Raw genomic sequence first — 27,185 nt, forward strand, 5'->3', positions numbered from 1 at the left:
AAATTGCATATCATCAGCTGAAATTAAAAATAATGTTTTCTTACAGATTGAGCAACTAATATTTTATATATGTTTATATTGAATATTAGCGCATAATTGGCCTTGTCCATTTTCAAGGAATGTTGGATACTAAAACGTTTACATACTGTTTAACAATCTCTGCGCTGATGGACAAGGCTCAGCATTTTTTGATATACACAACTTTCTAGAATGACAACAAGACAAGTCAGGCGCAGTGGCGGCACCAGGATTTGTTAAAAGCTCGGGGGGGGGGCAAGCTGAGGGCCAAAGGAAAAGATGTTGGGCGGCAACAATGTTCGTCGATCGCGTAGCGCAAGAACTAATGGGTGGCGGTCAGTGGGCAAAGCCCCGCGAGCTCTTGAGTTTTTTTGCATTTTTTTTAAGTATTAAAAAATCAAAGTCCTCTGTATGCCTTAAAACAAGCAAATAAACATTACGGCTTGTAGGAGCACTTTCTGATCCGTTATACCAACTTCTTAATTTTTACTGTAGTGTGCTATGTGTCTTGTTAAATAAATGCTATCCACGGAAATTTGCCTGTTTGCCGCGCAAAATAAGAAGGGGAAAAACGTGGGCGCGAAATGAATAAAGAAAGCAAAACATTTCTCCGCCAAAATGCGAAGGTTGGGTAGCTCTGCCACTCAATAGAATTCAAATTCATAGAACTATCGGTAAAAAGTCCAAAGTCCTCCACGTTGCGGAATATCCGCAAGAATCGCGCGAATGTGCACGTGTAATCGCCGGAAAACGCCAGTTTTGCCAGGAAAAAAGGAAAAAAAACCTCCAATAAAAATTGACAAAAAAACGAAATTTAATTAAATAAAACTTCTGAAAAAAAAGAATAAGAAGGAAAAATCAGCTTTAAATTCATCTTAATAAAGAATAATAAACTCACGATATTAAATATTTCACCATAATAACGCCATTGTAGATAGCGCCTATAATCGATCTTCCATCTGCATCATACAATCCGATTGCATCACCTGATCCGGAAAAATTCTATGACAATTCGCGCTACTGCAATGCCAGTTCAAATTTTCACACTTGAATAAACATTTACCGTCTAAGCTCAGCCACATCAATTTCTAAAATAATTAGCCCTCTTCCCGTTCCGTTCGCTCTCGATGTCAATTTTGGCATACTGCCAACGTACTACAAACCGAAACAGAACAGAAACTTATGTCATGTCCGCACAAGCCTCTGCCGCGGCCCGCCTCTAAAAATGCCGACACAGTATTCAATGCGGACATTCGCGAGCCAGGTGCCCGCCTACAATGAGGCAAGTAAATAGTTAATAGTATGCCCTTAAAGTTTTTTTGAAAAGTAGCTTGCCAAATTTACAAAGCGCGAGAAAGCGGAATTTCTGATATTGTAAAGCTAGAAAATTTTTGGACTTGAGACTATAGGGTTAAACCCAAGATTGAAAGGCCCAACATTTTGCGGCCTATGGAGTAAAATTAATATTGTTAATCAACATTTGAGTTGTCAAATGAGCAATCTGTATATCATGGCTAATTGTAGACTTATTTCAGATAACATTGGTTTTCAAATTGGACAATCCGTATCCACACAATGAAATTTTTACATGCTATTATGTGGATGTAAATGAAATCACATGAATGATGAAAATAAATATAGACAGGATACTGAATCACAGGACAACCAAAATGGTGACAAATTTCCAACCTTTCATTTGATATCGATTGAGTAGATACAACACTATATCTCAAAAGTAAATCAAGGTATATAGCTATAAGCTATAGCATTAAAACTCTATAAGCTATAAGCTTCTCAAACGTTCAACATTAAGGCATGTCTGTAACTGTTATCGTATCGATACAAGTGGTAAATCTTACCAAAGATATGTATGATAACTGTTGATAAGCATGCAATACTAGTATATAGTATATTAATTACTACGCTTCTTGAATCTTAATCTTGCCTTAGAGGGATCGTAGACTCTAGGATTTTACTGCATACAACTTGTACTTACTGTAAACAACATCGTCTATACCTCAACGTATTTGTTACCAGAACCTAATTTAATTGTTATAATTAATTAAACATCAACGCTCACGAAATTTGAACTGCGCGCCATGACACCCGCGACATGCCTGCCCACCCCGAAAAAGGTTGCGTATTTTTTACAATGATTTTGGCACGTTTACTAGACCGAGGGCTAGATCACAAAGATGCAATTATATTTATACTAAATGCTATTTAATCCGAACGATATTCCATTTTAGGGCAAATTTATCCATATTATATACTGAAACTATATGTCGTTTTATAAGATTACTTACAATCCTTTTCCTTTTAAATTCAAATAACATAAGAAAACCCTCAGGTCTGTACGTCCTTGCTGAAAGGATTTTGCGGCAACTATTCAGATCGCTGATTTGAGTGTGCGCGGCCACGTCGTTGTAATCAAAACTGTAGTCGTTTAGCTTTTAAAAACATTTTAAAAAAATCATTTCTAATGTGTGATCTGAACCATGAAAATCTTTTTATGTAGCGTAATTTTCAACCTAAATTAACTGAAAATAACCCTAGAACCTAGAGTAAACGATCCCTTTAAGCTGACGTAGATAGGATATTTGTTAGGCTTCGATACGATGGTTGTTATCATGAGCCTCAATACTATGCTTAGAATGCTTAGATTACAATAAATGTAACCAACAGAGTGCCACTCCTATGCTGGGTTACAATTAGTATGATTATTGTATCGTACATGCAATTTGTATCATGTATGTACTGATTGTGATTTGTTAGATACAATAATGTAACCCAATACAGAGCAGGGTTACAACACAAGCCTATTTCTTGCTAGCAGGTTATAGGCTATTCTTGCAACTATGAACGCTATGCGCATTTGCGAATTCTGAACGCTTACAGGTCAACAGAAATGGCCGCTCGAAATATCGCGCTCGTTCACTTCGAAATTTTGTAACAGGTTATAATTAGTTTAATACAAGATATTGCTGCATAACATAGTAAGTCCGAGGATAGCAGGAAAGGTTCGTGTTAGAATAAACCAGTTTTGGCAAGTTGTAGTCTCGCAAAACGCATCATTAAAACCGCCCTGCAGATGCAATCACTCAGGGGCTCCTCCAAAGAAAAGTAATAGGCTGCGCGTTGTAAACCCTACTCTTGTTGGCGCTTAATTATTGTATCTTAGTTGATTTGTTTAGCCGTCTAGTAACTATAGCCCGTGTACGGTTGCCGCTGGGCTATATGCATCAGCCATTACGCAATGCTCGGCGACAACTTACTCAGCCAGTCAGCGCGGGAACTATGTATTTTGAGGGTGGGCAGGTTGTGTATGGTTGTGGCCTAGGTTGAGCCGTTTAGATTTGTGCCGCAATTCTGCATTTCCTCCCTATACCTTAAGTTAAGGAGTGAATGTTCCCCCTTCTTTTACACCTCTTGACCTTTGACCTTTGACCCCCAGCTTCGACATCCCAACTCGTTTTTACGATATTCGGCACATTGGGGGGGATCGTCAACCGTACGTCGAGCGGTTAAGATTTGTGCCCAACTGTTGACAGACGGACGGACGGACGGACAATCATGCGATTCTACAAGCTGCATCTGACTATGTCAGATGAGCTAATAAAATAGATGCTTAATTGTATTGTCACCTTATGAATATCTGTAAATGAGTAAACTTGGTGCAGATGTAATATGACATGTAAGATCATATATGTTTGAAATCTATAGGGTGGAATTAAGAGGCTCAAACTTTCCAAAGCTGTTCAATAGGATATTTATGGGAAATGCTATTGAGATTGCCCGACGCTGTGTGGAACCTCCAATCAAGAAAAGGCCGAAGTAAGTTTGGATTATTGCTTTTTAAATCTATTGAACTAGTCCGTATACTATTTAAAAAAGTAAAATTGCAAACCTGAAGCGAAGCTACAAATACACTTGTTCTTCATGCATGATCAGTAGTACTTATAGATTGGTGTATTGCAATATAAAATGCATGTAATTTCAAGATCTTGAAATAGAGTGATGGTAGTCAGGCACTGAAATGGTTCTTAGATAATGTTGATGGTGCTTTGCAGGGACCCTCCTTTTGTGCCTCAGAAGTCTCTGCTTCCTGTTACCAAGTATCTCATCAATGATTGTGTCAAATATTGTGCCACGCAAGTTTGTGCTCTCTGCAAAAAAGCCTGCTTTCCAGATGATCCAAAGGTATGGGTGAGATTGATCGATTAGGTGGTTTTAATAATTTAGTACTTACTCCATGGCATATGCTGCCTTTGTATCATTTTTGATGTGTCTATTCTGTTGAGCTCAAATTACCTACATCATCACAAATGCCGTGACATTGCTATAGACTAGAATAAGAATGAACGAATGAAGGGAAAGAATTTGCCTATTAGGCCTGTAGCCAGTTATAGAGATACGAGCTGATAGTGAGCAGAGTTTGGCAGCCACAGGAATATAGATTTATTGTGTTATGACTAGAAATTAAGAAGTGTTCGTGTGTAATAACACCGCTAGCCGCACTGCCAGCAGCTGCCACCCTGTTATTATTGTATTCACTTTTAGTAAAAGCTAACAGGGTATTCTGACTTCTGAAGCTTTCTTGTTTGGTTTGATGAGGAAAATGCTTCGAAGTTCTGCTGGATATGGTGTTGAATCGTTACGTCAGGTGTTCTTGAAAATCAGCGAGACCATCTATCTGGTAGTAGGTCCAATAGAAAAATGGTTTGAAACATCATTTGTTTGATGTTACACCAATTTGTTGCAGAACGTAGAGAAAGGGGAACTCGAATACAACTATGCCGAGAAAGTTTACTGTGGACATCTCTTTCACTATGGATGTATGGATGCCTATATGAAAATTCCTCCATTTCAAGGTAAATCATGTAAAGTGTGAGGGAGTGTTGCTGGGTGGAATGATACGTAAGTGGGTGGTGATTGCAGGAGGTGGAAAAAATGATTGCAGAAAAAAGTATGAGTATAGACGTGTGTGTGTGTGGGGGGGCAAGGTGACTGGAATAAGGGTGAGATGATAAATGTTAGAGACAGATAGAGTGGGAGGTTGAATGCATCAGGGAAGAAACGGAGACCTCAGGACGCCAAGATAGTAGATGCTGACCGATACGCTGTCATTTGTCTGAGTGAACCATCACTGTGGGAACCAACACAACAACCACGATGCTTAGTGCTGCTTTGGATTTGATACTTTAGGAGGGAAGCAATGTCCAAATGCTGACTGCAAGAAGCGCATCTACCACAATAAGTGGCGAGCAACACCGGAAGTAGCTGAGGCAAGGTGGGCTCACGCGCAGGCGAAAGATCGAGAACTCGCAGAGGTCGTCGATTTTCTAGTTGATTGACGACGGGTGGCATAAAGTAACACATCTGTCGTTTGTTTGTTGAAACCATCTCTATCTAAAATCATGAGGATGCAATTTAGGACATCTAGAGATCTGTTGTGATGTATATGAAAATAGAAAGTTTTTAATAATTTCCTTCAGGTCTGGCTTTACACTTTGTGATCGATTGATGGTCTAGGTTTTAATGGGAAATAAACTATTAATCAAGGTAGACAATATTCAATAATAACTATACATTAATATCTTTGGTTATATGGTTTCTGTAAAGTAATATAATTTTAAATAAGTCAGACCAATGAATTTCAATGTTTCATAAATTAGTACGTGTGTATTTATTCAAATATAGTGGTATTAGGAGTTCTCAGGTATACTGTACACACTGTTCATGTTATCAAGAGCATATAAAGAAGGAGAGCGTACAACGGTAAAATGCTGAAACCATGTTGCAGTATTAGTCGAATTAGTAAACTTTCCCCGTGTTATTTTGACAATTCTTTGCAGTATTATTGATTAGCTGTCCTACCTTGTTCATATAAAATAAACCGCTTGTCCCTACGATGCTCCTACGCTGAGATATAACGTCAAAATAAAACGGGGAAAGTTTATTAATTCGACTAATACTGCAACATGGTTTCAGCATTTTACCGTTGTACACTCTCTTTCTTTATATGCTCTTGATGTTATGTATAATTGTAGAAAAAGCCTTATTTTACCCACAAAATGACTTATTGGTCACAAGGTTTAAAGACATGTATAGATTTTGGTCGACCACCAAATAAACAAGTTAACTACTTAGACACACATGTAACACCTTTCACTTCTTGTGCTGCAGTGCGGTTAGGACTAAGATATGTGAATGCGACTAAATAAATGGATTCTTACACAAGTGAACATGAAAATTTATTTTCTATCTGGTGAGCAATCGCTAGTTCTTTCTGGGCTTTGGAATGTATCTTTTCCTCTTAAACATCCTATGCATGGGAACAAAAATATTAGGAAACCAATTTGGTATTGGGGAGGAGGCACTCATTTGTTTGGCTTTACTTTTGTCATAGAAGCTGTTTCCACCAGAGGAGTGTGATAAAGACGAATGTCCATTCAATGTCCACAAGAATAAATGTGTAATGCTGTGGCTGGACCGACCTATTTATTTACGTAATCACTAGAGACCCTATTATTCAAAACCACAAGAGAGTACATGTAAGAGTACATAAGTATTAAAAGTATTCATCTATTTATATACATTATATATACCTACTTTGAATATACAATCTGCTGTAAATGAGACAGTTGTAAAAACGTTGGGTACAGTCACATTGGAAAGACCGAAAGCATACAATATATACAATGGGTAACATAACAATTGGTCATATATGATTATCTAGTCATTTATGCATTGCAGCAGATCCTATACTTAGTTGTTTCACTTACTGAGTACTTGGCATGTGTAAACATGATACACACATTGAGCAATGCGATTTGATGCAGGAAAACGCACCGGATGACGGCACAAACAAAAACGACATGCATAATGGCAGCAAGGACGTTTTTCTCGAGACTTCTGTGTTCACTCAGAAAACCAGAAGGCACACGTAGTTAGAGCAGTTGTCAGCCTTCTGCCCTTCACCCTTAGTGAGAACTTGGAGATCTCCAATAGACACATGAGATGACATCCAACGGGTTGTTTCACATCGCAGGAACGAAACCCATCCTTCCTCTTGCTGCATACGACTGGACAACTACTAATAGTAGACTATGCCAGCTTGCTACATCGCGTTACACGTCAAACGTTTCGATACAAATGTTTTGACCATGCTCCTCATACTGTTCCCTGGTGACAGACATCTTTTTGAAAGTGTTTTGCTCTCCGACCAGTGCCTTGCCACCCGTCCATGCGTACGTAATGGCACTGAAAAATGTGTGTGTAATAATTAATATTAATTATTGCGACTCGCTCACTGGTCGTTAGGGAACAGTAGGTTCACCTTAAAGCTCCAAGTCTTTTATATACTTGTTAACCAAGGCTGTTACCTAAACCATTCAGTTCATAGCTGTAATACAGAGTTATAAATGTTACAGTTAATGCGTAAAATCTCTAATGCATTTCATGTATTACTTCGTGATCTATCCTACTGCTTTTAATTTTTTTTTACATTTTTTCCATTAATTGGTAATAAACCAATTAATATTCTTTTGGAGAATACAAAAAACCTGTGTGTAACTTACTTTTCAGGACAGTGCACATTTACTTTGTAGTAATCCGGAGCAAGTGCTCTTACTTCCTTATACCTGAAGCGAAATAGCACTAATTATCATTCACTAATAAAATTAACAAAAGCTGCAGAGTGTCTGGGCTCATCTGAGGTCTGTTGCTACGGTTATAAACGTAACATTTAAGTCATGCGTAGTGACACCTATGTTAGGCGCAGATATGCAGATACGCAGTTGCGTACACATCATTTCAGCAACCTTCTGCATTCTGCATACCTCCCAAATCCTATTGGTTGATACAAATCGCGTGCATGAAACTCCTGTTTTATGGTGCATTGTGACCCTAACCCTAACCCTATTAAAAAATAATAATAAATTATTGTTGTAAAAATTATTTGTTATTAAATTGTCGTAAATAAATAATGTAAATATTTGCGTTAATTGGAAAAAAATAGTTAAATGGATAAAGATAGAAAAATACACAAAAACAAGTAAATAATAAAAAATCTGATGGGATTCGATCCAAGGACCTTTGAGCCGTAATCCTGTGCTGTACCCGTTGGGCTATCCAGGCTGACTGGCTTTCTAGATTATGGATGTGCCATGAATATGAGAATGCTGACATCATTCAGGCAGTTCAGGAATCTATGTTTAACCCTCCTCTTGAGGGTCAAAAGGTTATCAGACACTTACTCTTCGCACGTCAGTGGAAAGCACATTTCATGGTCCTTTCAATAAAGTGATAAAAATGGCTAGTAGAGTCAGCGCTGAACAAACAAGTTTTTCACTCTGTCATTAGGCCATGTCCTCAGAAAATGTCTGATATCTGACCTTTCCCCCACTGTCCTTTGACCTGTGACCTCCAATTTCGCACTGGTGATGGGTTACCTGCCACCCATACTATCACCCTATACACCGAATATTAAGAGCATAGGTCGAGCCGTTAAGATTTGTGCCGCAATTCCGTATTTCCTCCTATACCTTAAGTTAAGGGGGAAATATTCCCCCTCCGTTTTCACATCTTGACCTTTGACCATTGACCCCCAAATTTGTCATCCCGAGTCCTTTTCATGATCCCCCCGACGTCCCGAATATTGTGACCGTACGTCGAGCGGTTAAGATTTGTGCCCAACTGTTGACGGACGCACGGCCGGACGCATGGACGGACGGACAATCATGCGATTCTACAAGCTGCATCTGAATACGTCAGGTGAGCTAAAAACTAGGCAGTGTATTTAAATTTTAGTATCACAACTCCCTAACGACAACTATCCCAATTATAACTAATGATTTGACACAAATTTATTAAAGGGATCCTTTACTCTAGGTTCTAGGGCCCTGGTACCCACAGGCACAGGGCCAGGTGGTGGTGGCACAGGGGGTACCTGGGAAGCCTCTTAGCCAATTTAAAAAAAGTAGTGCTATATAATAATCAGCGGGTGATTCAGGCATCTCTATCGACATCGGCTTGATTGGAAAAATACGCCGTGCGACTGCATTAATAAAACATAAACATGATGTCAAAATATTCATGACAATACATCAGTGTTGGTTCTTCATTTTGCTTATGGTGGGCGAAGGGGTACCAGGAGATAGCGTAAACAAATTAGGGGTACGGGGAGTCTAAAAGGTTGGGAACCAATGTTCTAGGGTTATTTTCAGTTAATTTAGGTTAAAATTACGCTACATAAAAAGTTTCATGGTTCAATCACCATTAGAAATATTTTTTTTAATGTTTTAAAACTAACGACTACAGTTTGATTACAACGACGGTGGCGCCACTCAAAGCACACGATCTGAAAAGTTGCGCAAAATCACTTCAGCCAAGGGCTACAGACCGAGGGTGTTTCTTATTTATTAATTTAAAAGCAAAAGGATTGTAATATCTTATAAACGACATATAGTTTCAGTTATATTATGGATAAATTTGTCCTAAAATGAACATCGTTCGGTTAAATAGCATTTAGGTATAAATATAATTGCACCTTTGTGATTAGCCCTCGGTCTGTAACGTGCAAAATATATTGGGAAATGCGCAACTTTTTCAGGGTGGCAGCACGGTCGCGGGTGTTAGGTATCTGGTAACAAGTACGTGTGGGTATAGACGATTTGTTATACAGTAAGTACAGTTGTATGCAGTAAAATCCTAGAGTCTAGTATAAAACACTTGTGTTATATAACTATGTATACTCACACTCTTTCCTGTATACCAGGGAAAAGCATGTTGCCTCCAGTCAGAACTATATTCATATACAAGTGTGGTTGCATCTCTGAAATTTTAAGCAATGTGATTTTAGGTAAGGATGACTAACATGATAAAATATTAAAACACAACCTGCTCTATGGTTAAATAATACACAAATGATGTCTATCGTTCTTATTGTGGATAATACAGGAAATCAGGATTACGCCAAAGCTACATTACAGATGATGTATTGACGTACTGGTAATCTCCTCAAAACGTTCTATTAATTACAGGTAACTTTTATATACGCACATTTTCTACATATAATATTACATTCTAGGCATTGTTGCTAGTTTATAGTTAGCACCACCCACTTTTTATTAGAAACAATTTAATTGACAATAATAATGTAACAACAATAATACCTTCAGGGCATTGCTGTATAGATTGCACAATCAGTTCAGGAATACCCATCTGGTGGATACCAATGTCTGATGGGTGAAACAGAATCTCCGGAATGGTAAATCTCTCATTATTCATTCTTAGTATCTATGAAAACATTTAAAAAAAATTACCGTATGGAGTTGATAATTACTTTGCTCCTAAAGAATAGTTCAATATTCAAGCTAGGGTGTTCTCTTTTGCACTTGCTAATTGGCATGTTGCGCCACCTACTGGTGAGATAATTTCCTGTCACTTTTACAAAGAAACCAGAGCGAGAGTCAGGACAACTTGTCTTTAAACCATAGAACTAGCAATAATAAAGGTAAATACACACAACAATAGATCACCAGCCGCTAGCTACTTTGATTTCATTAATTGGCAAGGAACCAAAATTTAGTGTGCAGATGATGTACTTAAAAGACAGTAATGATGTATTATTGCCAATTAATACAGCATTACCATACAACAATACTAGTATCCTAACATGGTATGAGAGTTTACCCACCTGCTCATGACCTTCCATTTTGCTCTCATCGTCTGCTGGTTTTGTATAGCCTCTCTTTATGTGGGCATAGTCTGGTAGCACGTAGTCTCTCATATTCGTGTTTGCCTTGCCTTTCTTCCTAATACCCCAAATACAATTGGTTATATTCCATTTTGTGAGATAATGTTTACTAGATGTTGCACAGACCATGAATAATTTTAGCTGTATACATGAATATTCACATGCATTGCCACATTTTCATTAAGTCACATAATAAAGAATGCGAGTTGTGATATCTTTAATTATTTCAAGCTTTTGTTTAAGCAATTTTTGATATACTTGGTCTAAAGTGTTTTTTTATTACTGTCACGTACTTTTCACCAATGTACACGCACATCAAAAGTACTACCTAGCAATTTCCATGTCCTTATAGAGCTCTAGACTGGCATAGCATACATCTTCTTTCACCTGATTCATCACATATGTTTCATCCATCACATGTAGTTGTCTGAAAGAAGTGAATGATATGGGATATACATGTAACTTCACAACTGAAAAACGGGATATTTGATTAAATAATATAATAAAAATTATAAGGAAAACAGGTAGGACCATTCAAGTATTTATTATTGATAGTAAATGAACTAAATGATTACATTTCAGTTTGACTCCTATATATTGTTAAAATAATCTACGTAATTACATGTAAATTAAGACCAATAATTAAGTAAATATAATTAATATACAAATATTCTTTAATTATGGATTACCGATAAGAGATCATTTCTTTCAGATGATTTGTCAGCATCTTGCCGCCAACCTCAATTCTGCATATAATAATATTGTTATTAGATCATATATATATATTATTGTACTGATAGTTATGTAGTGAACAAGTTGGTGCTGGTGTTGTTGTTGGTGGTTTTAGCAGTGGCAAAAGCAAAGGAAACATTGTACAATGAATCTGTACTGAATATATTGCTACCAGCATATTTATTGCTCTGCAACTTTATATACTAGGATTTGCCATCTATTCCCATAGTTTTTAAAACCATTCTAGGTAGATATACACCTTGTTATAACTCCATATAAGTTACAAACTACAATGCGACAGATTGACAGTTATACCCCGAAAACATAGCAACATATGACTCTGGTCTCTAAATACCATGACAGATGTTTTCACATACAGTACAATTACTATTTCACCTACCTATATACAGCTTTGACAATCTTTTTGCCACCACAGTAAGGTGCCACATGTGTAAAAGAATAGCCAGAGTCAACCACAAGACAACAAAGTCGCTTTAAATCTTCTTGTCGATTTTTAAAGGCACTCAATGTTCCGGCTGAAAGATTAATGGTTTGAAATATCAATTATCTAACAAATTAATTTTCATAATAATGTACATTATATCACCCATGAGAAGTAATTATGGCTCCAGTCTACACACCATTGGTCCTGAGCAGTGACTTGAAATTGTACTCTTCAAAAAAGATTTCATTCATTGTCTCTTGAATTGACCCGAAGTTGAAGTATGGCTCTGTGATGACCATACCTGTATCTTTGAAACTTACCTAGAGGTACAACAATCATTTCATTAATACATTGGTTATTAAAACTACTAATATAATATTTATTTATTTATATTGCGCACGTTACATGCAAATATGTTCACGTGCGCATTACAAAGGCTGATTATAAAACAGCGGACTGTAACACAGTAAACACCCGCATAAAAGAACCCGTGATTTTCTGTTTCAGGGTGAAGTGGTTCTTATATATATGGTACATAGTGAGAAATCAGCATGAAGAAGTTCTTAAAGAGGTTCTTAATTTTCACGTAAAGAGGTTTCACATAAAATTTGTTATCAAACAAATTTGAGACACTTAATTTGGTCACAATCTATTTTTCTTGATACCATCTTTGATGAAATGTCATGATATTTCTGTTTATCATATATATATATTGAATTTTTGTTTATCTCACATGCAAAGTAAAATTTCATCAATTGTAACGTTATGATTATTACTAGTATTGCCAAAAAATTATGGAATAAGCTACCTAGTCATATTCGATGTGAAAAGTCGCTGGAATCTTTTAAACGCCTAGTCAAAACTCATCTATTTAACATTGCATTTAACACATAGACATTATATTTTTAGGTATACATTTGATTTGAGTTCTATTTATTGGAAATGTTATATGATTGTCATTTCTTAGGATCTATATTTTACAATGTTGCAGTCCGCTATGTTATAATCAGGAAATGTTATAGGATTATCGTAATTTTAGTATCTATATTTTACAGTGCAGTAAACACCCGCATAAAAGAACCCGTGATTTTGTTTACTTACATTTAATAAGTCTTTTCCAAAGATAAAATCCCATACTTCTCTTTCCACATCCCAGTTCACCAAGAAACCCTGCACAAGATAATTGTTTATTAGCTGGCCAACGTAGATGTGGATTAGTATAGACAATGGTAGTGCAGCTGTATATCTGCATAGAGCAGCTCAAAACTGTTACTACATATATATACACTTTTCAGCATTAATTTCTGCAGCTTATTTCATTATTCATAATTATAATATTATATAATTAACCATTTATGTGTAACAATGTTAACATCATACCTTCTGGAATGGCAGGAGGTAGTAAAGTCCTGAATAATCTTTGCAGTCATCCAGCTGGCTTGCTATGAACGCCCTTTTCCTTTCATTTTTTGCTTTTGCTTTATAGTTGGCAACAACTCTGGAATTAATACACAAAATAGAGTTGAGCAGTGAGCAGTGAGGAGGCAGAGGAAGTGGGGACTCAAAGGAGGGGGGGCAGAAAGATGGGTTTATATCCTTTCATAACTGTGAAATAATATGACTTATAAGTTATATACTGACTATATCGTAGTAGAGTACATCTACATCTACATCTATATGGTTACGTCGATCTGTCACTCTTGATAATTACTCAACGGTAGCATCAAATTATAAAAAATTACAAGGCACAATGGCCTCGCAGTACTACTACTAGTAGCACTTGTTGTTGCCTCAGCACAGACTCATCATGCCATGATCCTGGCATGGGCCTGGCTATCAACACCATGGCCGCGGGCCGCTGTGGCAACCAATGGCAATGCTATTATTGCACTATGTACAGCTACTGCTAGGGAGAGCTTAAGGCCAAGACACACTGCAGTGACAGCGACCGACCGTAATGACAAACAACTGTTCAGAAAATTTGAAACTATTGTTTCCTATGAGCCATTGCACACTGACGCGACGACGACCGGCGACAACCTCGACGACAAAAATATTTAGGAACGTTTCTATTTTCCAGCAACAGTCGCGCGCGACACTTTACAAATAGCCAATCGCAGCCATTTCCATCGGCACGTGACATTACAATTACGTCATAAATAACCAATAATGCTAGCCAGGGGCCCGTTGTCAGAAACATCGTAAAGTTAATTCTAAAGTTAATGCTACGATAACACTTACGACTAATGCTAATGTTGCGAGACTAGCGTTGACAGAAACACATCGCAGCTATTAGAAAACTTACGATAACAGGAACTTCATCACAAGGCTGCTGATTGGATGAGAATCAATCACAAAATTCAAATTCATACACATTTATTGTACATCACAGTAATTTATGCATATTATGATGACTAACCACATATAAATAATATTTGATGAAAAACGACGAGGTCATGAATTAATTCTGCACAACAAGACAAATTCTCACACTGTAACACGAGACGCGAGAATCGTGGCAAGCGTGGAAAACCTTTAGAACAAGAGAACAAATGCCATACGCCATTTGTAAATGTATATTGTTTTGTTTTATTAGCGGTAAATAATTAATGATTTTGACGTGTTTTTCAAGAAAAACACACATTTTATTTATTATTATAAAATATAATATCACTATAATTGTAATTCGTAGTGTAAATGTGTTATTTTCAACTTTATATTAAAGTTACGAGAGGGTCTGAGCTCTCGTAATGTTATGAGGATATTTGCGACGATTTTTCGTTCTCGTAACCTTACGATGTTTCTGTCAACGGTTTACGAGTGGAAGTTAATGGTAAGACTAATGTTGCGACTAATTTTGTTTCTGACAACGGCCCCCAAGACGTAGACTGGTCTCTGGCGCTAAACTCGTGCCGCATGTCACAAACAATGGTGCCGCGAACCAGTCTAACCAAAGCGGTCAAGCTGTATCAAGCAACGGTCACTGTATGACACAGTACGTACGTTGTACGTACAGTACATGATAATTTGCTGCGTATATTTTACTTTATTATCTTATCCTTATACCTAGAGAGTTTTTGCAGCCTATTAAATTTAAAAGTAGCAGCGGGAGTTTTGGCCGTTTGCTCATGTGATGATGTGTACCACTGTGGCGAGTGCTGGGTGAATTTGGACCTAACGTCGGTCGCTGTCCCTGCAGTGTACTTTTGTCGTTTGTCGTTACGGTCGGTCGCTGTCACTGCAGTGTGTCTTGACCTTTAGCCCGACTCGGCTGCGAGAATAACATCGTCAATACACAGTCTTTCGATGTATAGCCAGGCCGTTTCTTGGACTTGAGGCTCCACTAACAAGCATTGACACTGACAGTACGGACAGTCACACTGTCACTGTAACACTGTACACACTGTACTGAGACTTAGACTAGTACTAGTAGTAGTAGTAGAGCTCGTAGGGTCTATGTCCCCCTGACCTCTGATTGACCTGGCTCGTTTAGCTATTTCTGACTAACCCTAACCCTAACCCTATATATATATTACATATTATATATATATATATTAGTCAGAAATAGCTAAACGAGCCAGGTCAAACAGAGGTCAGAGGGACATATACCTTATCTGCAGTAGTAGAGGTAGAGCTAAACTTTGTCCGCACGCAGACGTTATAACTCCGCTTTGCTAATCTGAGGGTGCGGGTTTAACGTCTGCAGTCACCCTTGTAAAAAATTTGCAATTTTTGTTGTGGGCATTGGATTGGTGAATCGAGTAGCACTGAGAGCGTGACGGGGGTATATCCAACCCAAAATATCAAGTACAGACCTTCTGTTTGTCAATATCGCTTTCCGAAGACTTTATCTCCGTTTCAGAACTTTGTTTTCATGCAATAATTCATCCTAGTAAGAGTAACTTCGATATTTTTGGCCATCTTGGACGGATTTTTCGATCGTCCAATGAAATTCACTTCCGGTAGTTTAGGTTTCACTCAGAAATAATTAAGGCTGACATCTCTGTCAGCTTAATGCTGACGTCTCTGTACACGATGGATGCTGACAAGGTAAAACAACTCTATGGCAATATTGCCAAGGAAAAGAAGTTCGACTTTACTCTGAAATCTGAGCAAATTGGTGTTTCGATGTACTACCATGTTACCTGTTGAACATCGGGAATAGCCGAAGTAACCGGAAGTGATTTTCATTGGTTGACAAATGTGAATGAAGACAGACCATTTTGTTTGGATGTTTATATTTACCATTAGGTAAACAACTTGATATATTCTTATGGTGTGGCCGCTACCATGACATCATAGCGTGCATGCACGTAGAGAGGCCTAAATGATTCAAGCTCAGATTAAAGCAAGTTCCACGCAATAAGATTGTATATATCGGGCGCATATATTACTTATAAATATAAGTGCCACCTCCAAACTGGACTTTCCGTGATTGAGATAGACAAGGCCGCAGACCCCATTACTTACAGGCACTTGAAGCGTTTCAATAAAATATAATGCTAAATAAATACGAAATCTATTCAAGTAAAACTACCAAAGTCTTAAAGCTGCACATGCGCATCCAAACGCTAATTTCTCCAGTACTAGACTAGCAAATACTTCGTGTCATGCATAATCACACTACCTTATGACAAAATAAACTCTAGTTCCTCCCATTTCATTGCGCGTTGTCTTATAAAAGGCATTTGAAAATACCTCCAATGTTGTTCAAATTCTCCGATGTTGTTGACACTTTCGCGTTGCTCTGCCAAGCAACCGTGGAGCGGTGCTGCGGTACAGCGGTACGGGTGTAGCAAAGAGAAAAACATGTGACATCACCTAACCGATTCTTGGCGAAATTGTTTGGCAAACAATTTAGCGTTGGCGCCAGATTACCAGATTTTGCACCTCTTTCTTGTGGGTTTTAAGAAAACGAGCACTGAAATGGGAGAAACTATAGTTTATTTTGCCATAAGCATGACACGAAGTATTTGCTAGTCTAGTACTGGAGAAATTAGCGTTATGATGCGCATAGTGTGGCTTTAATGTTTCTATAGACTAGGGCCTAGCCTAACCCAACCAGGCTGTGTGACTGACGTCAATATACATTCGGTATTCTAACCCTAGCAATACCGTTTCTTGGAGCTAGGCCTAGCCCTCTCTTTCATCTATTATTGCCGACAATTTCCTATAAAAAACGTGTCAGTGTGCAGCGGCAGCCAGCGTTTGTAGTGAATAGATTTCGTATTTATTTAGCATAATCCCATTATATTTTATTGAAACGCTCCAAGTGCTGTGCCATTAGGTCTACTCATTTGCTGGGGTCTGCGTCGGCTCGGACAAAGCTAAACTAAACCTAGAAACAAGGTTAAGTACAGCGTACTACAACAACGCTTTACAACTTACGTTACTGCATTAATACCTGGCTAGCTCTAGACTCAAATTAATAAAAAATCAAGATACCTTGACTCGTTATCGGTTGAAAATCCCACTTTAGCGGTATAAGCACCGTTATCTAGAATAACAGCAGCCATGTTGACGCTTTGGCATGCCCTCTGTGCAGTGCGATTTTAACCAATCAGGTGTGAGCGATTTTTGTGTGCGGACCTCTCTTCGGTCAGGAACAGCAAGATGGTACTATTTTAAGTTTCGTTGAAGTCGAAAAATCGAGCTTAATCGCTATATCTAGAAAATGTGAAGTATTGCTATTTGGAATCAGCGAAGATAAATATATTCTCTGTTATTACATCTGCTAAATATTGTAAACCATTACACTGATTACCGGATATTCATTGCAAAACTATAATGTTGTTATTATGTTTCTACATGTACGGTAACTTAGTATTGTATGTATGGAATAAAATGGCATTTCCTCGAAAATTACGGTTTGATATGACGTGTAACCTAACCAACATATACACGTAAAGTAACAGTCGTTTTAATCGGAACTATCTAGATTACAAAATGTGTTCGTAACGTTTAACGTTTCATCAACTTGTCAGTGTGATTTAATTTTGACATTGTCGTTTATAGACACACTAAAAAGTAAAATTGCCTTTTAACTGTTCTAGGTGAACGTTCCAAAGACTAGGCGTACCTTTTGCAAAGGGAAGAAATGCAAAAAGCACACCGTTCATAAGGTGACACAGTACAAGACTGGCAAGGCATCACTTTATGCCCAAGGTATGCTGTGACTGGCACTTAGTTTGCTGTGTAATTAATTAGTCAAACTGTAGGCAATGGTCATTCTGCTTAGGCTCATAGGGTCTATGTCCCCCAGGGTACTGCCGGAACGTACCCTGGTAACTATTTGATATGGTTAGGGTTACAGGGTTCTCCCTACGTTGCGCAAACGGGGCGCGCGCGCCCCGTTTGGGAAAACTCCCCCCCTGTTTGAATTTCATCCTGGGGAGAACCCTGGGTTAGGGTTAGTGTTAGGGAGAAGGCGTAGGCGACTCCCTAGACTCGTTAGTAGAGTAGGCGAGGTACGGTCCGTCATATTAGGTAGTACCAGGGTACGTTCTGGCAGTACCCTGGGGTACATAGACCCTCTCAGCTCTGCTTAGCGTGTCATTTTCACCAGCCAAGTGCCAGTTTTTTGTGTTATATTTAGACGGTATGCATGCCAATTCTTTGGTTATGCACCAAACGAGTGATCAGCCAGCTCCGACATCCAGGGTCAGCTGTATACAAAATGCGCACAGTGTACACACATTGCTTGACCTCTATAAGATCTTGGGCAAAGGCAGATTAATATTTATAATCTTGAGTACATGTTCCTCATGTGATGTACACTCACGCGCCCCACACTCATGCTATCTGAACAGACGCAGAACTGACACACTGTGTATGAAATACGAATGCCTTCCAGTGCTCAATTTTAAGGTTTTTTTTGGGTTGTCCGGAGAACAACCAAGAGAGTAGCATATGGTTGTCCCTCAAGAGTTGGTTGTCCAGATATTATTTAAACATGTGCTGCATGCGCTCTGCTCACGTGATGCTCAGTGCTGTAAAGCAAAAGGCCTAATCATGTACATTATCGAGGCCACTGTTCTCTATAGTAACTGGCTGGCGAATTACAAATGACAAATGAGCAAGTGGGCGTAGAGCGAGTGCGCGCGATACATGTACATACACGTGATGTTATACATTGTATGAAGCAAGCCAGACAATGCGTCTAGACGTGTACGTTTGCAGCGTATTGTGCAACCCTGGCCGTATGTAAAATGAACGCGCGCTCACTGGTGGCCCGCGAGCGATCGATCGCCCAGGAGCAATGAACGAGAAGAAGCGCGCACCGTCATTATTGCTTATTTCAAAGTTTTGGATACCAACATTGTTGAAATTACTATCTAAAAAAGGGATACCAGATCTTTCGGGGGGATACCAGATTTCAAATACCTGAATACTGTACGTGTACCGCCAACACTGGTATAGAGAGCTCAGGTTATTGATTTTATAGAGGTTGGACACCGGACAACCACGGAAGCAATTTGTAGTTGCCCGAGAGAAAATCCAGTTGTCACAGACGACCGGACGACTGTTAAAATTGAGCCCTGTCTTCCAAACACTTCATAGTTTTATTGGATTATAAGTAATCAAGAGGGGGGAATTCATTTATATTCTTTTTTATTGTGAGATATTCGTGCTCATTGGCAGATAAACAAGGTTATCTGGTTTTTCAGGTAAAAGACGATATGACAGGAAACAATCTGGTTATGGTGGTCAGACAAAAGTCGTGTTCCGAAAAAAGGTATTTGGTGTTATCATAAACTTGCGTTTAAGAAATGAATATGTGAGTGCTTAAAGGTGGATGGTAGCAAGAGTACATAATAGGAGAAGAGTATGACACCGTTTTAACGGCGTTTTGCATAGTTTTCAACTTGTAAATATTCTATCAATATGTGAATATTTCGTCTATGATTCTCCCATCATATGACACCACCAATTTACCTGAAAATCGTATGTGTTTTTCAAAAAAGTTCTTTGAATACGACACGGTTTCAAACAGTTTTCACAAATGGACGCATGTTTTCGGCCAAAGTTTATTGTGGGATTAGTTTTCTATTGTCTCTATCTTGTATCTTGGTTACAACCTGGTGCTGCCGCCGCATATCAAACTTTGGCCGAAAACATGCGTTCATTCGTAAAAACTGTGCGAAACCGTGTCGCATTCAAAGAACTTTTTTGAAGAACACATACGATTTTCAGGTAAATTGGTGGTGTCATATGATTAAGGGAGAATCATAGATGAAAACAAGGTAAAGTTTGAATATATTTATTCGCATATTGATAGAATATTTACAAGTTGAAAACTATGCAAAACGTGGTCATACTCTTCTCCTATTATGTACTCTTGATGGTAGTGAACAGCAAGTGAATTAATTCTGAAAGCTGTTGCTATATGCCAGTAACATTGGTGAGCAGTGGCGTAGACAGGTCCTCAGTTGTGGGGGGATGATTTCGCTGTTACTTCCATCGCAATGTGTATGAAGCGAGTGCCTTGGCGCAAAGCCCTTTTAATGGGTGGGGTCCAGGGGCCCGCCCTAAGGCCCTTGGCAGGGTGCAGGGGCAGAGCCGTTTTGAGAGAATTGGGAAAAATTGATATTGTAAGTGCAATTTTGTGAATTCTAGGCAATTTTTTTCGACTGGGGATTTTGGGGAAAAAATCATATATGGGGAATGCATCCAAAATTAACCGTCTAGTTTCAGTAAAATAATGTCATTCTTGGAACGAGTTACAGCCATGTTACAGTAGATATATGTCACGTTCCATTTCTGTAATAATACATTAGGAGAGTATGAATAGCGATGACGGATTTGTAGATAAATATCCAGTATTTATTGTCTGTAAAATATTAAATTTTTCCCCATTTTCTTCCCGAAAGTAGGGGGGATGAAAGCCACCACCTCAAAAAGTGTGGGGGGATATACCCCCATCCCCCTGCTATCTACGCCCCCGTCAGATGAACTCAAATTTGACTTTGATATGCATACAAATATTCATAATCATAATCTTTGTTAGCTAATAAGGCACCGCAGAATGATTTTTGAAGTGGGGGTGCTAAATTTGTTACGCTCGACAGTGGCCAATGCAGGTTTTTGAGGAGGGTGCTAAGAAACAGGCGGGGGTATGCGGGTTCTCCCCCAGAAAATTTTGAATCCTCCATTTTCCTCCTGAAAGTAGGGGTGGGGGTGATTGTACACGCCATCCCCCCAGTGAAAAAAATACACAGGGGCTCGGGACGATTTAGCCCCCGAAATGCCAAAAAGAGCCCCCGAAAAATAAATTTCTTTTTTTTCCTGCATCCCTTCACGTCATTAAGGGGGGGGATGCATCACCCCCCCCCCGCTATCTACGCCCCTGTTGGTGAGATACAATGACATGACTACCATTGTACAGCACTAAAAGAGGAACTGATGAAAAATACACTACCAACAATGTGTGATGTCTGCTACGTAAAATTATCTTACTTTGGTTAATGGTTTTCTTTTAGGCTAAAACCACAAAGAAGATTGTGTTGAGAATGGAGTGTGTGGAATGCAAATACAGGAAGCAGATAGCCCTCAAGCGTTGCAAGCACTTCGAACTGGGAGGTGATAAGAAGAGGAAGGTAAGAAACTTAATTAATATTGCATATTATTATACGTATATATTGATATGTAGACCAGATATTGTTTTGGAAAACGTTTATTATTCACGGTTCCCATCTATTTCTATTTCAATTTCTATTTCAATGTATATTTTTACCCAACTGACTTCATACATTATGTGCATCCTGATGTATTTGGTTGATTTTTTTGCTAAATATTAGTAGGTCTCGTACTGCTGTAGTTAATTGATTTAAAACAGACCGTCTAACGTTATCATATGACTTGCACCAGTTATTCCATTAGTGAAAGCGTAAAATAGTTAATTACTTTATCGGTAACAGCAGAACTGTTAGAGATATTTGCCATTGCCTTTCTGACAGATGATAAATTTACCATGTTTTATTGTGTGCAAGTCAATTGCTTAAGCATTTTTCTGATTGCATTGTTTTTGTTGTTTCAGGGCCAGATGATCCAGTTCTAATTTCTGTATAAAAGTTCGCCATAATAATTAAAAAAAAATTAAAAACATTTTGTTATTTTTGATATTTTTCATTTAATTGAACAGAGTACAGTTTCTGTGGTTGTCAGTATTTGCATTAGTTCCACCCAAATGACAAATCTGGAATTCATCTACTTATATCAGGTGTTAATAATGACAAATTATTTGTCATTATTAAATTGACTACATGGTTCGCACAAGTCCTTGAAAAGTCCTTGAATTTGAGGGGACTCCTTGAAAAGTACTTGAATTTAGTAAATGTTGATTTTGTGCTTGAAAAGTCCTTGAATTTCATGAAAATGTCCTTGAATTTAGTAAATGTTGATTTTGTGCTTGAAAAGTCCTTGAATTTCATGAAAATGTCCTTGAATTTTTAGAAAGAATTATTGCCTGTAATAAAAAGAAATTTTGTACCATCAATAATGTGCAAACCTCAATCAAAATTGCGTTAAATGAGCTTAAAAAGCTATAGACACGATAGACAGTTAAATGATGATCACAAATTACAGTAAGTCACTAAAATCAGTCAGTAAATCAAGGTATGTTGTAGAAGTGACCGTGTTTAGAAGGGTTTATTAATGTGATCCAGGTAAGTTTTAGAGGTGACGTGCAGTGATTAAGAATGGGGTTATTAAATTAATCCAGGTACGTTTTGTTTTGTGTATGAATTCCGATAAAATGTCTGATAAAATCTCCTTGAATTTCTGATAAAATGTCCTTGAACAAAATTTCAGTCCTGTATGAACCATGGACTACGTCACGAATTTTCTATGGTAAAATTTGTAAAAAAAATTGTCATTTTTTACATTAAAAGTAAGAACTAGCGGGACTAAATATATCCTCAAATTCTTACCTGATAAGATTGTTTCTCAACTAGTTAAAAATCCAAAAAACCTGGGCGATTTGATATTACTGTTCCTAACATTAATTGCTTGCTATGGGCTATGTATGAGTCAAAATTTAACCATAAAAATTAAACAGAATTACTTATATTTTGCATTATATACATAGTGTATATAATACATATACAGTTCTATAGTATAAGTGTCGTCCACAAACTTTGTGTACATCTATGTTAACTTGGGTTTAACACGTCCCCAAATCTTTAGTGTCAAACTATTGACATCTTGGTAACTTGCTTGTTATGCGATCATCAGATGGTGGTGATAATATGAACTTATGCCTCGGGGGGGGGAAGATTTTTTTCTGAGAGAAACTATCAAAACTTGTCATGTGACGATATTTACCATCTTGGCTATCACTAATTTACTAAATTTGTGTGGTAGAAAGACTCATTCATCACATTTTGTTCGTAATAATAACAGTCAGTAATTAAAGTAATAAAAGGCAAGACAACGTAGCTAAGACATTGTTAATAGAAGACTCGTTTATTTCTGCTACTTATAAAGCATGGATGTTTATCCTACACGCACGCAGGCATACACATTCTACCTTCCTCCTCCCTTTCGGTACCAGCTCCTTCCCCTATGTGCCACCTCCTCCCCTATGTGCCACCTGAGTCCAGCCGGAATTTCACGATCTTACACAGGGCCGCCACACAGCCCCCGCTTCGCACATTATAGGTTCCGCTGACATGGCGCCTGGATCGCAGACTCGGGAATGCGTTTCGATTGCGCACGTCGGTGGGAAAACCGAGGGCGTTAGGGCATGTCTAGACTAAGTGCTCGATACTCGCGAAAAGATCGCGTGTGAGAGGGTGATAGGAACAACGGCAATTTAATATCGTTAAGTAGTTGCGCGTAATGCCGTCGCATCGCGCGGCTTGCTCGTATGTTCGATACAGCTGCTGGGGAACGTCGCACAAAAGTATCCGCGCCCACGAGTAGTGCCGCCATTTGATCAACCAGAATCCTTCGTCCAGCGCGACACCGCAATCGTCGGGCCGGCGTAATTCCTCTCGGCTTGACATATCGAGATATGCGTTGCCGGGCAGTGCTTCGCTTAACACCGGCGGTGGGCGGCGGCCAGGAACCCGCCTGCTGTAATTCCGTCATGCACGGGAGCCGACGAAGCACGTCGGTACAGCTCCCTGCATGTCGCCGATGTACTCCTGCTGCTGCCTTCTTGCTGCGCTGCTGCTGTAGCTTCAGAAGATCGCATCTGCATGACGCCATTTCAAGATGTCAAAGCTTGTCTCTAGTTTCGTCGGGCGATTCCGTCTTCACAAAAGTCGAGAAGGCGCCATATTAGAATGTTAATGACCACGTTAGCTACGTGTAATATATATAATATATATATATATATATATATATATAATATATATATATATATATGGATGAAGAGAGAGAGAAGAGGAGAGAGAGAGAGAGAGCGAGAGTGAGAAGAGAGCGAAGATGGGAGAGAGAGAGAGAGAGAGAGGTCGAGAGAAGAGAGACAGAGAGAGAGGGGAGAGAAAGAGAGAGAGAAGAGAGTGAAGAGAGAGAGAGAGAGAGAGCGAGCGCGCAGAAGAGAGAGAGGAAAGAGAGAGAGAGAGCAGAGAGAGAGAGAGGAGAGAGAGAGGAGAGAGAGAAAGAGAGAGAGAGAGAAAGGCGCGCGCGGCAGAGAGAGACCGGTGAAGCGGAGGGACATGGAAAAATACCGTTTTGTATTCGCTGCGCATAATAGTAATAGTTGAATGCATATAATGACGATCATTGTAGGTATGAACTCACATTCGTTCTTCCTAGCATAAGAATTAAGGAAACTCCAATTCTGTTAGACACCTGTTAATCCTTGGCTCTTCGTTTCTTTATTCCATCAACGTTTTTGAGGCATCTGTAAGACAGTAATAGAATATGATATACTAGCGCGAATCAACAGATATGATACCGACAGCAAGAGTTGGTTGATATAAGAGAATAGGATAAAAATTTCAATCTGATCGCGAATGACTTCTTAATTTGATAGCATATAACTTGTTCGATTAAGCCAAAGTTAATAATAATATATTAATATATTATATATTATATATATGATATATATATATTAATTTTCTAATTTTAGCATTGAAGTTCGCGTTTCTAAATTCATCGAAAAACTGATATGCCATTTGCTTTTAACCTTTCGCTGCCGTGGTTAAACAATCTTTTCCGTTTCACAGTAGAAACAGACCATTCTGAAATGGTACCGCGTTAGTCATAAGCTCTGTTCAGTTATGACGCACTAATTAGTTGCAAACAGCGGGCTCAAAAGTAAATTTGTAATCAAACTGGAATGGCCTGAGTAGGTTGGTATAATAGTGAGTGATACCCCCTAAATCTGCTGCAGCTGGATGAAAATTGCCGTCGGCACGTTATATAGTGGAGTACGTTTTACGAAGGCGTGTCTAAAAAAGGTTGGCCAACGTTGTTGATTGGATGGCTTAGACGCGTGGCAGTCGTGCCTGCGCTATTCATAGGTACGTATTCTAGTAGGACTACATATATAGATGGTTCATCTAACATGCGTCTAAAGCAGAGGAAATTGCTCCGTACCCCGTGATTGGAGGAATAAAATAGACGCCGCCCACTTTTCATCTTTGGTTATTTCTATGGAGCATTCATCCGACCGGTAAGCACGCGCGTGTTCCGCTAGACTGTTCCTGCAGGGAGTCAGCAGAAAGCTGGCAGCAGGCCATGCAGCAGGGGGGAGGAGGTGGTACGGAGAGGGAGGAAAGAAGGCCGGCAGAAAGAAGGTGGTACGGAGAGGGGGAGGTGGTAACGAGAAGAGATGGAGGTCTACGGAGAGGGCAGAAGGAGAAGGCACGGAGAGGGAGGAGGAGAAGGCAACGGAAGAGGGAGGAGGAGAGGACACGGAGAGGGAGGAGGAGAAGGCAGCGGAGGGATGGAGGTTGTACGAGAGAGAGGACACACGGAGGGAGGAGGTGGTACGGAGAGGGAGGAGGACGAAGCACGAGGGGAGGAGGTAGTGCGGAGAGGGAGGAGGAGAAGGCAAGCGGAGAAGGAGGAGAAGGCACGGAGAGGGAGGAGGAGAAAGCAAGAGAGGTAGAAGGAAAGCACGGAGGGATGGAGTTGTACGGAAAGAGGGAGGAACAAGGCGGAGGAGGAGTGGTACGGAGAGGGAGAGAGAGAAGGACGTGAGGGAGAAGAGTATACGGAGAGGGAGGAGGAGAAAGGCACGGAGGGAAGGAGTGGAAACGGAGAGGTAGGAGGAGCGCACAGGGGGAGGACGTGCTCCGCGAGAGGATGAAAGAAGCAAAGGGAGGAAGGCTAAAAGGAGAGGAGGGAGGCACGGAGAGGGAGAGAGGAGGCAAGCGGAGGGAAGAGAAGTGGTACGGAGAGGGAGGAGGAGGCACGAGAACGGGAGGAGAGGTGGCTACGACGAAGAGAGGAGAAGGAGAAGGCACGAAGAGAGGGAGAGGAGAGGACACGGAGGGGAGGAGGGGGTAGAGAGGAGGAGACAAGGAGGGGAGGAGGTTGTACGAAGAGGTAGGAGACATGGAGGGAAGAAAGTGGTACGGAGAAGGAGGAGGAGGCAGCGAGAGGATTACGAAGAGAGGGGAGGAGAGATAGGCAGCGAAGGGATGGAGGGTAAAAAGAAAGGAGGAGACACCAGAGGGGAGGTGAAAAAGAGAGAGAAAAGGTGGCACTTAGGGGAGGAAGGTGGCCATAGGAAGAGGTAAGCACATAGGGGAGGAGGAGTGGCACATAGGGGAGGAGGTGGCACAATAGGGGAGGAGTGGCACATAGGGGAGGAGGTGGCACAATAGGGGAGGAGGGGGTGCACATTAGGGGAGGAGGTGGCACATAAGGGGAGGAGTGGCACATAGGGGAGGAAGTGGCAGCATATGGGGAAAGAGCTTGGCACATAGGGGAGGAGGTGGCACATAGGGGAGGAGGTGGCACATAGGGGAGGAGGTGGCACATAGGGGAGGAGGTGGCACATAGGGGAGGAAGTGGCACATAGGGGAGGAGGTGGCACATAGGGGAGGAGGGTGGCACATAGGGGAAGGAGCTGGTACAAAGAAAGGGAGGAGGAAGGTAGAATGTGTCATGCCTGCCCGTGCGTGTAGGAATAACATCAACATGCTTTATAAGTAGCAGAAATAAACGAGTCTTCTATTAACATGTCTTAGCTACGTTGTCTTGCCTTTTATTACTTTAATTACTGACTGTTATTATTACGAACAAAATGTGATGAATGAGTCTTTCTACCAA

The 27,185-nt window shown here is 39.7% G+C and overlaps 3 protein-coding genes and 1 long non-coding RNA gene across 4 annotated transcripts in view; 3 read left to right on the top strand and 1 right to left on the bottom strand.

Annotated features, from left to right (window-relative positions):
- LOC106808481 overlaps window positions 1-5,832 on the top strand; it is a 15,861-nt gene extending 10,029 nt beyond the window's left edge. Inside the window, exons 4-7 of the mRNA XM_014811216.1 lie at window positions 3,742-3,852; window positions 4,089-4,218; window positions 4,781-4,889; window positions 5,224-5,832. Of these exons, the coding sequence (XP_014666702.1) occupies window positions 3,742-3,852; window positions 4,089-4,218; window positions 4,781-4,889; window positions 5,224-5,372 (499 nt within the window). The 3' untranslated portion in view covers window positions 5,373-5,832. The remainder of the gene's footprint in view (window positions 1-3,741; window positions 3,853-4,088; window positions 4,219-4,780; window positions 4,890-5,223) is intronic.
- A 660-nt stretch (window positions 5,833-6,492) lies between these two features.
- On the bottom strand, window positions 6,493-17,539 carry LOC106808480 (actin-related protein 6-like). Its single transcript, XM_014811214.1, has 12 exons — window positions 17,400-17,539; window positions 13,335-13,452; window positions 13,056-13,124; window positions 12,151-12,274; window positions 11,910-12,045; window positions 11,467-11,523; window positions 11,106-11,204; window positions 10,718-10,835; window positions 10,194-10,317; window positions 9,778-9,853; window positions 7,599-7,661; window positions 6,493-7,281 (listed from the first exon to the last, which is right to left on the bottom strand). Exons 1-12 carry the CDS (start codon window positions 17,468-17,470, stop codon window positions 7,149-7,151), a joined length of 1,188 nt encoding a protein of 395 aa, XP_014666700.1. The 5' UTR covers window positions 17,471-17,539; the 3' UTR covers window positions 6,493-7,148.
- Window positions 9,085-25,468, top strand: LOC106808484. The gene is made up of 3 exons (XR_001393781.1): window positions 9,085-9,226; window positions 15,406-15,412; window positions 25,457-25,468. It is a non-coding gene; the product is annotated as an uncharacterized LOC106808484 (long non-coding RNA).
- On the top strand, window positions 17,521-22,058 carry LOC106808482 (60S ribosomal protein L44). Its single transcript, XM_014811217.1, has 5 exons — window positions 17,521-17,570; window positions 18,008-18,119; window positions 19,622-19,689; window positions 21,434-21,550; window positions 21,991-22,058. The coding sequence occupies exons 1-5, from the start codon at window positions 17,568-17,570 to the stop codon at window positions 22,009-22,011; spliced, it is 321 nt and encodes a 106-aa protein (XP_014666703.1). The 5' UTR covers window positions 17,521-17,567; the 3' UTR covers window positions 22,012-22,058.
- Window positions 25,469-27,185: the final 1,717 nt, after the last annotated feature.

The sequence above is a fragment of the Priapulus caudatus genome, unplaced genomic scaffold (assembly GCF_000485595.1).
Source record: "Priapulus caudatus unplaced genomic scaffold, Priapulus_caudatus-5.0.1 Scaffold280, whole genome shotgun sequence".
Classification (NCBI taxonomy): Eukaryota; Metazoa; Priapulida; class Priapulimorpha; order Priapulimorphida; family Priapulidae; genus Priapulus; species Priapulus caudatus.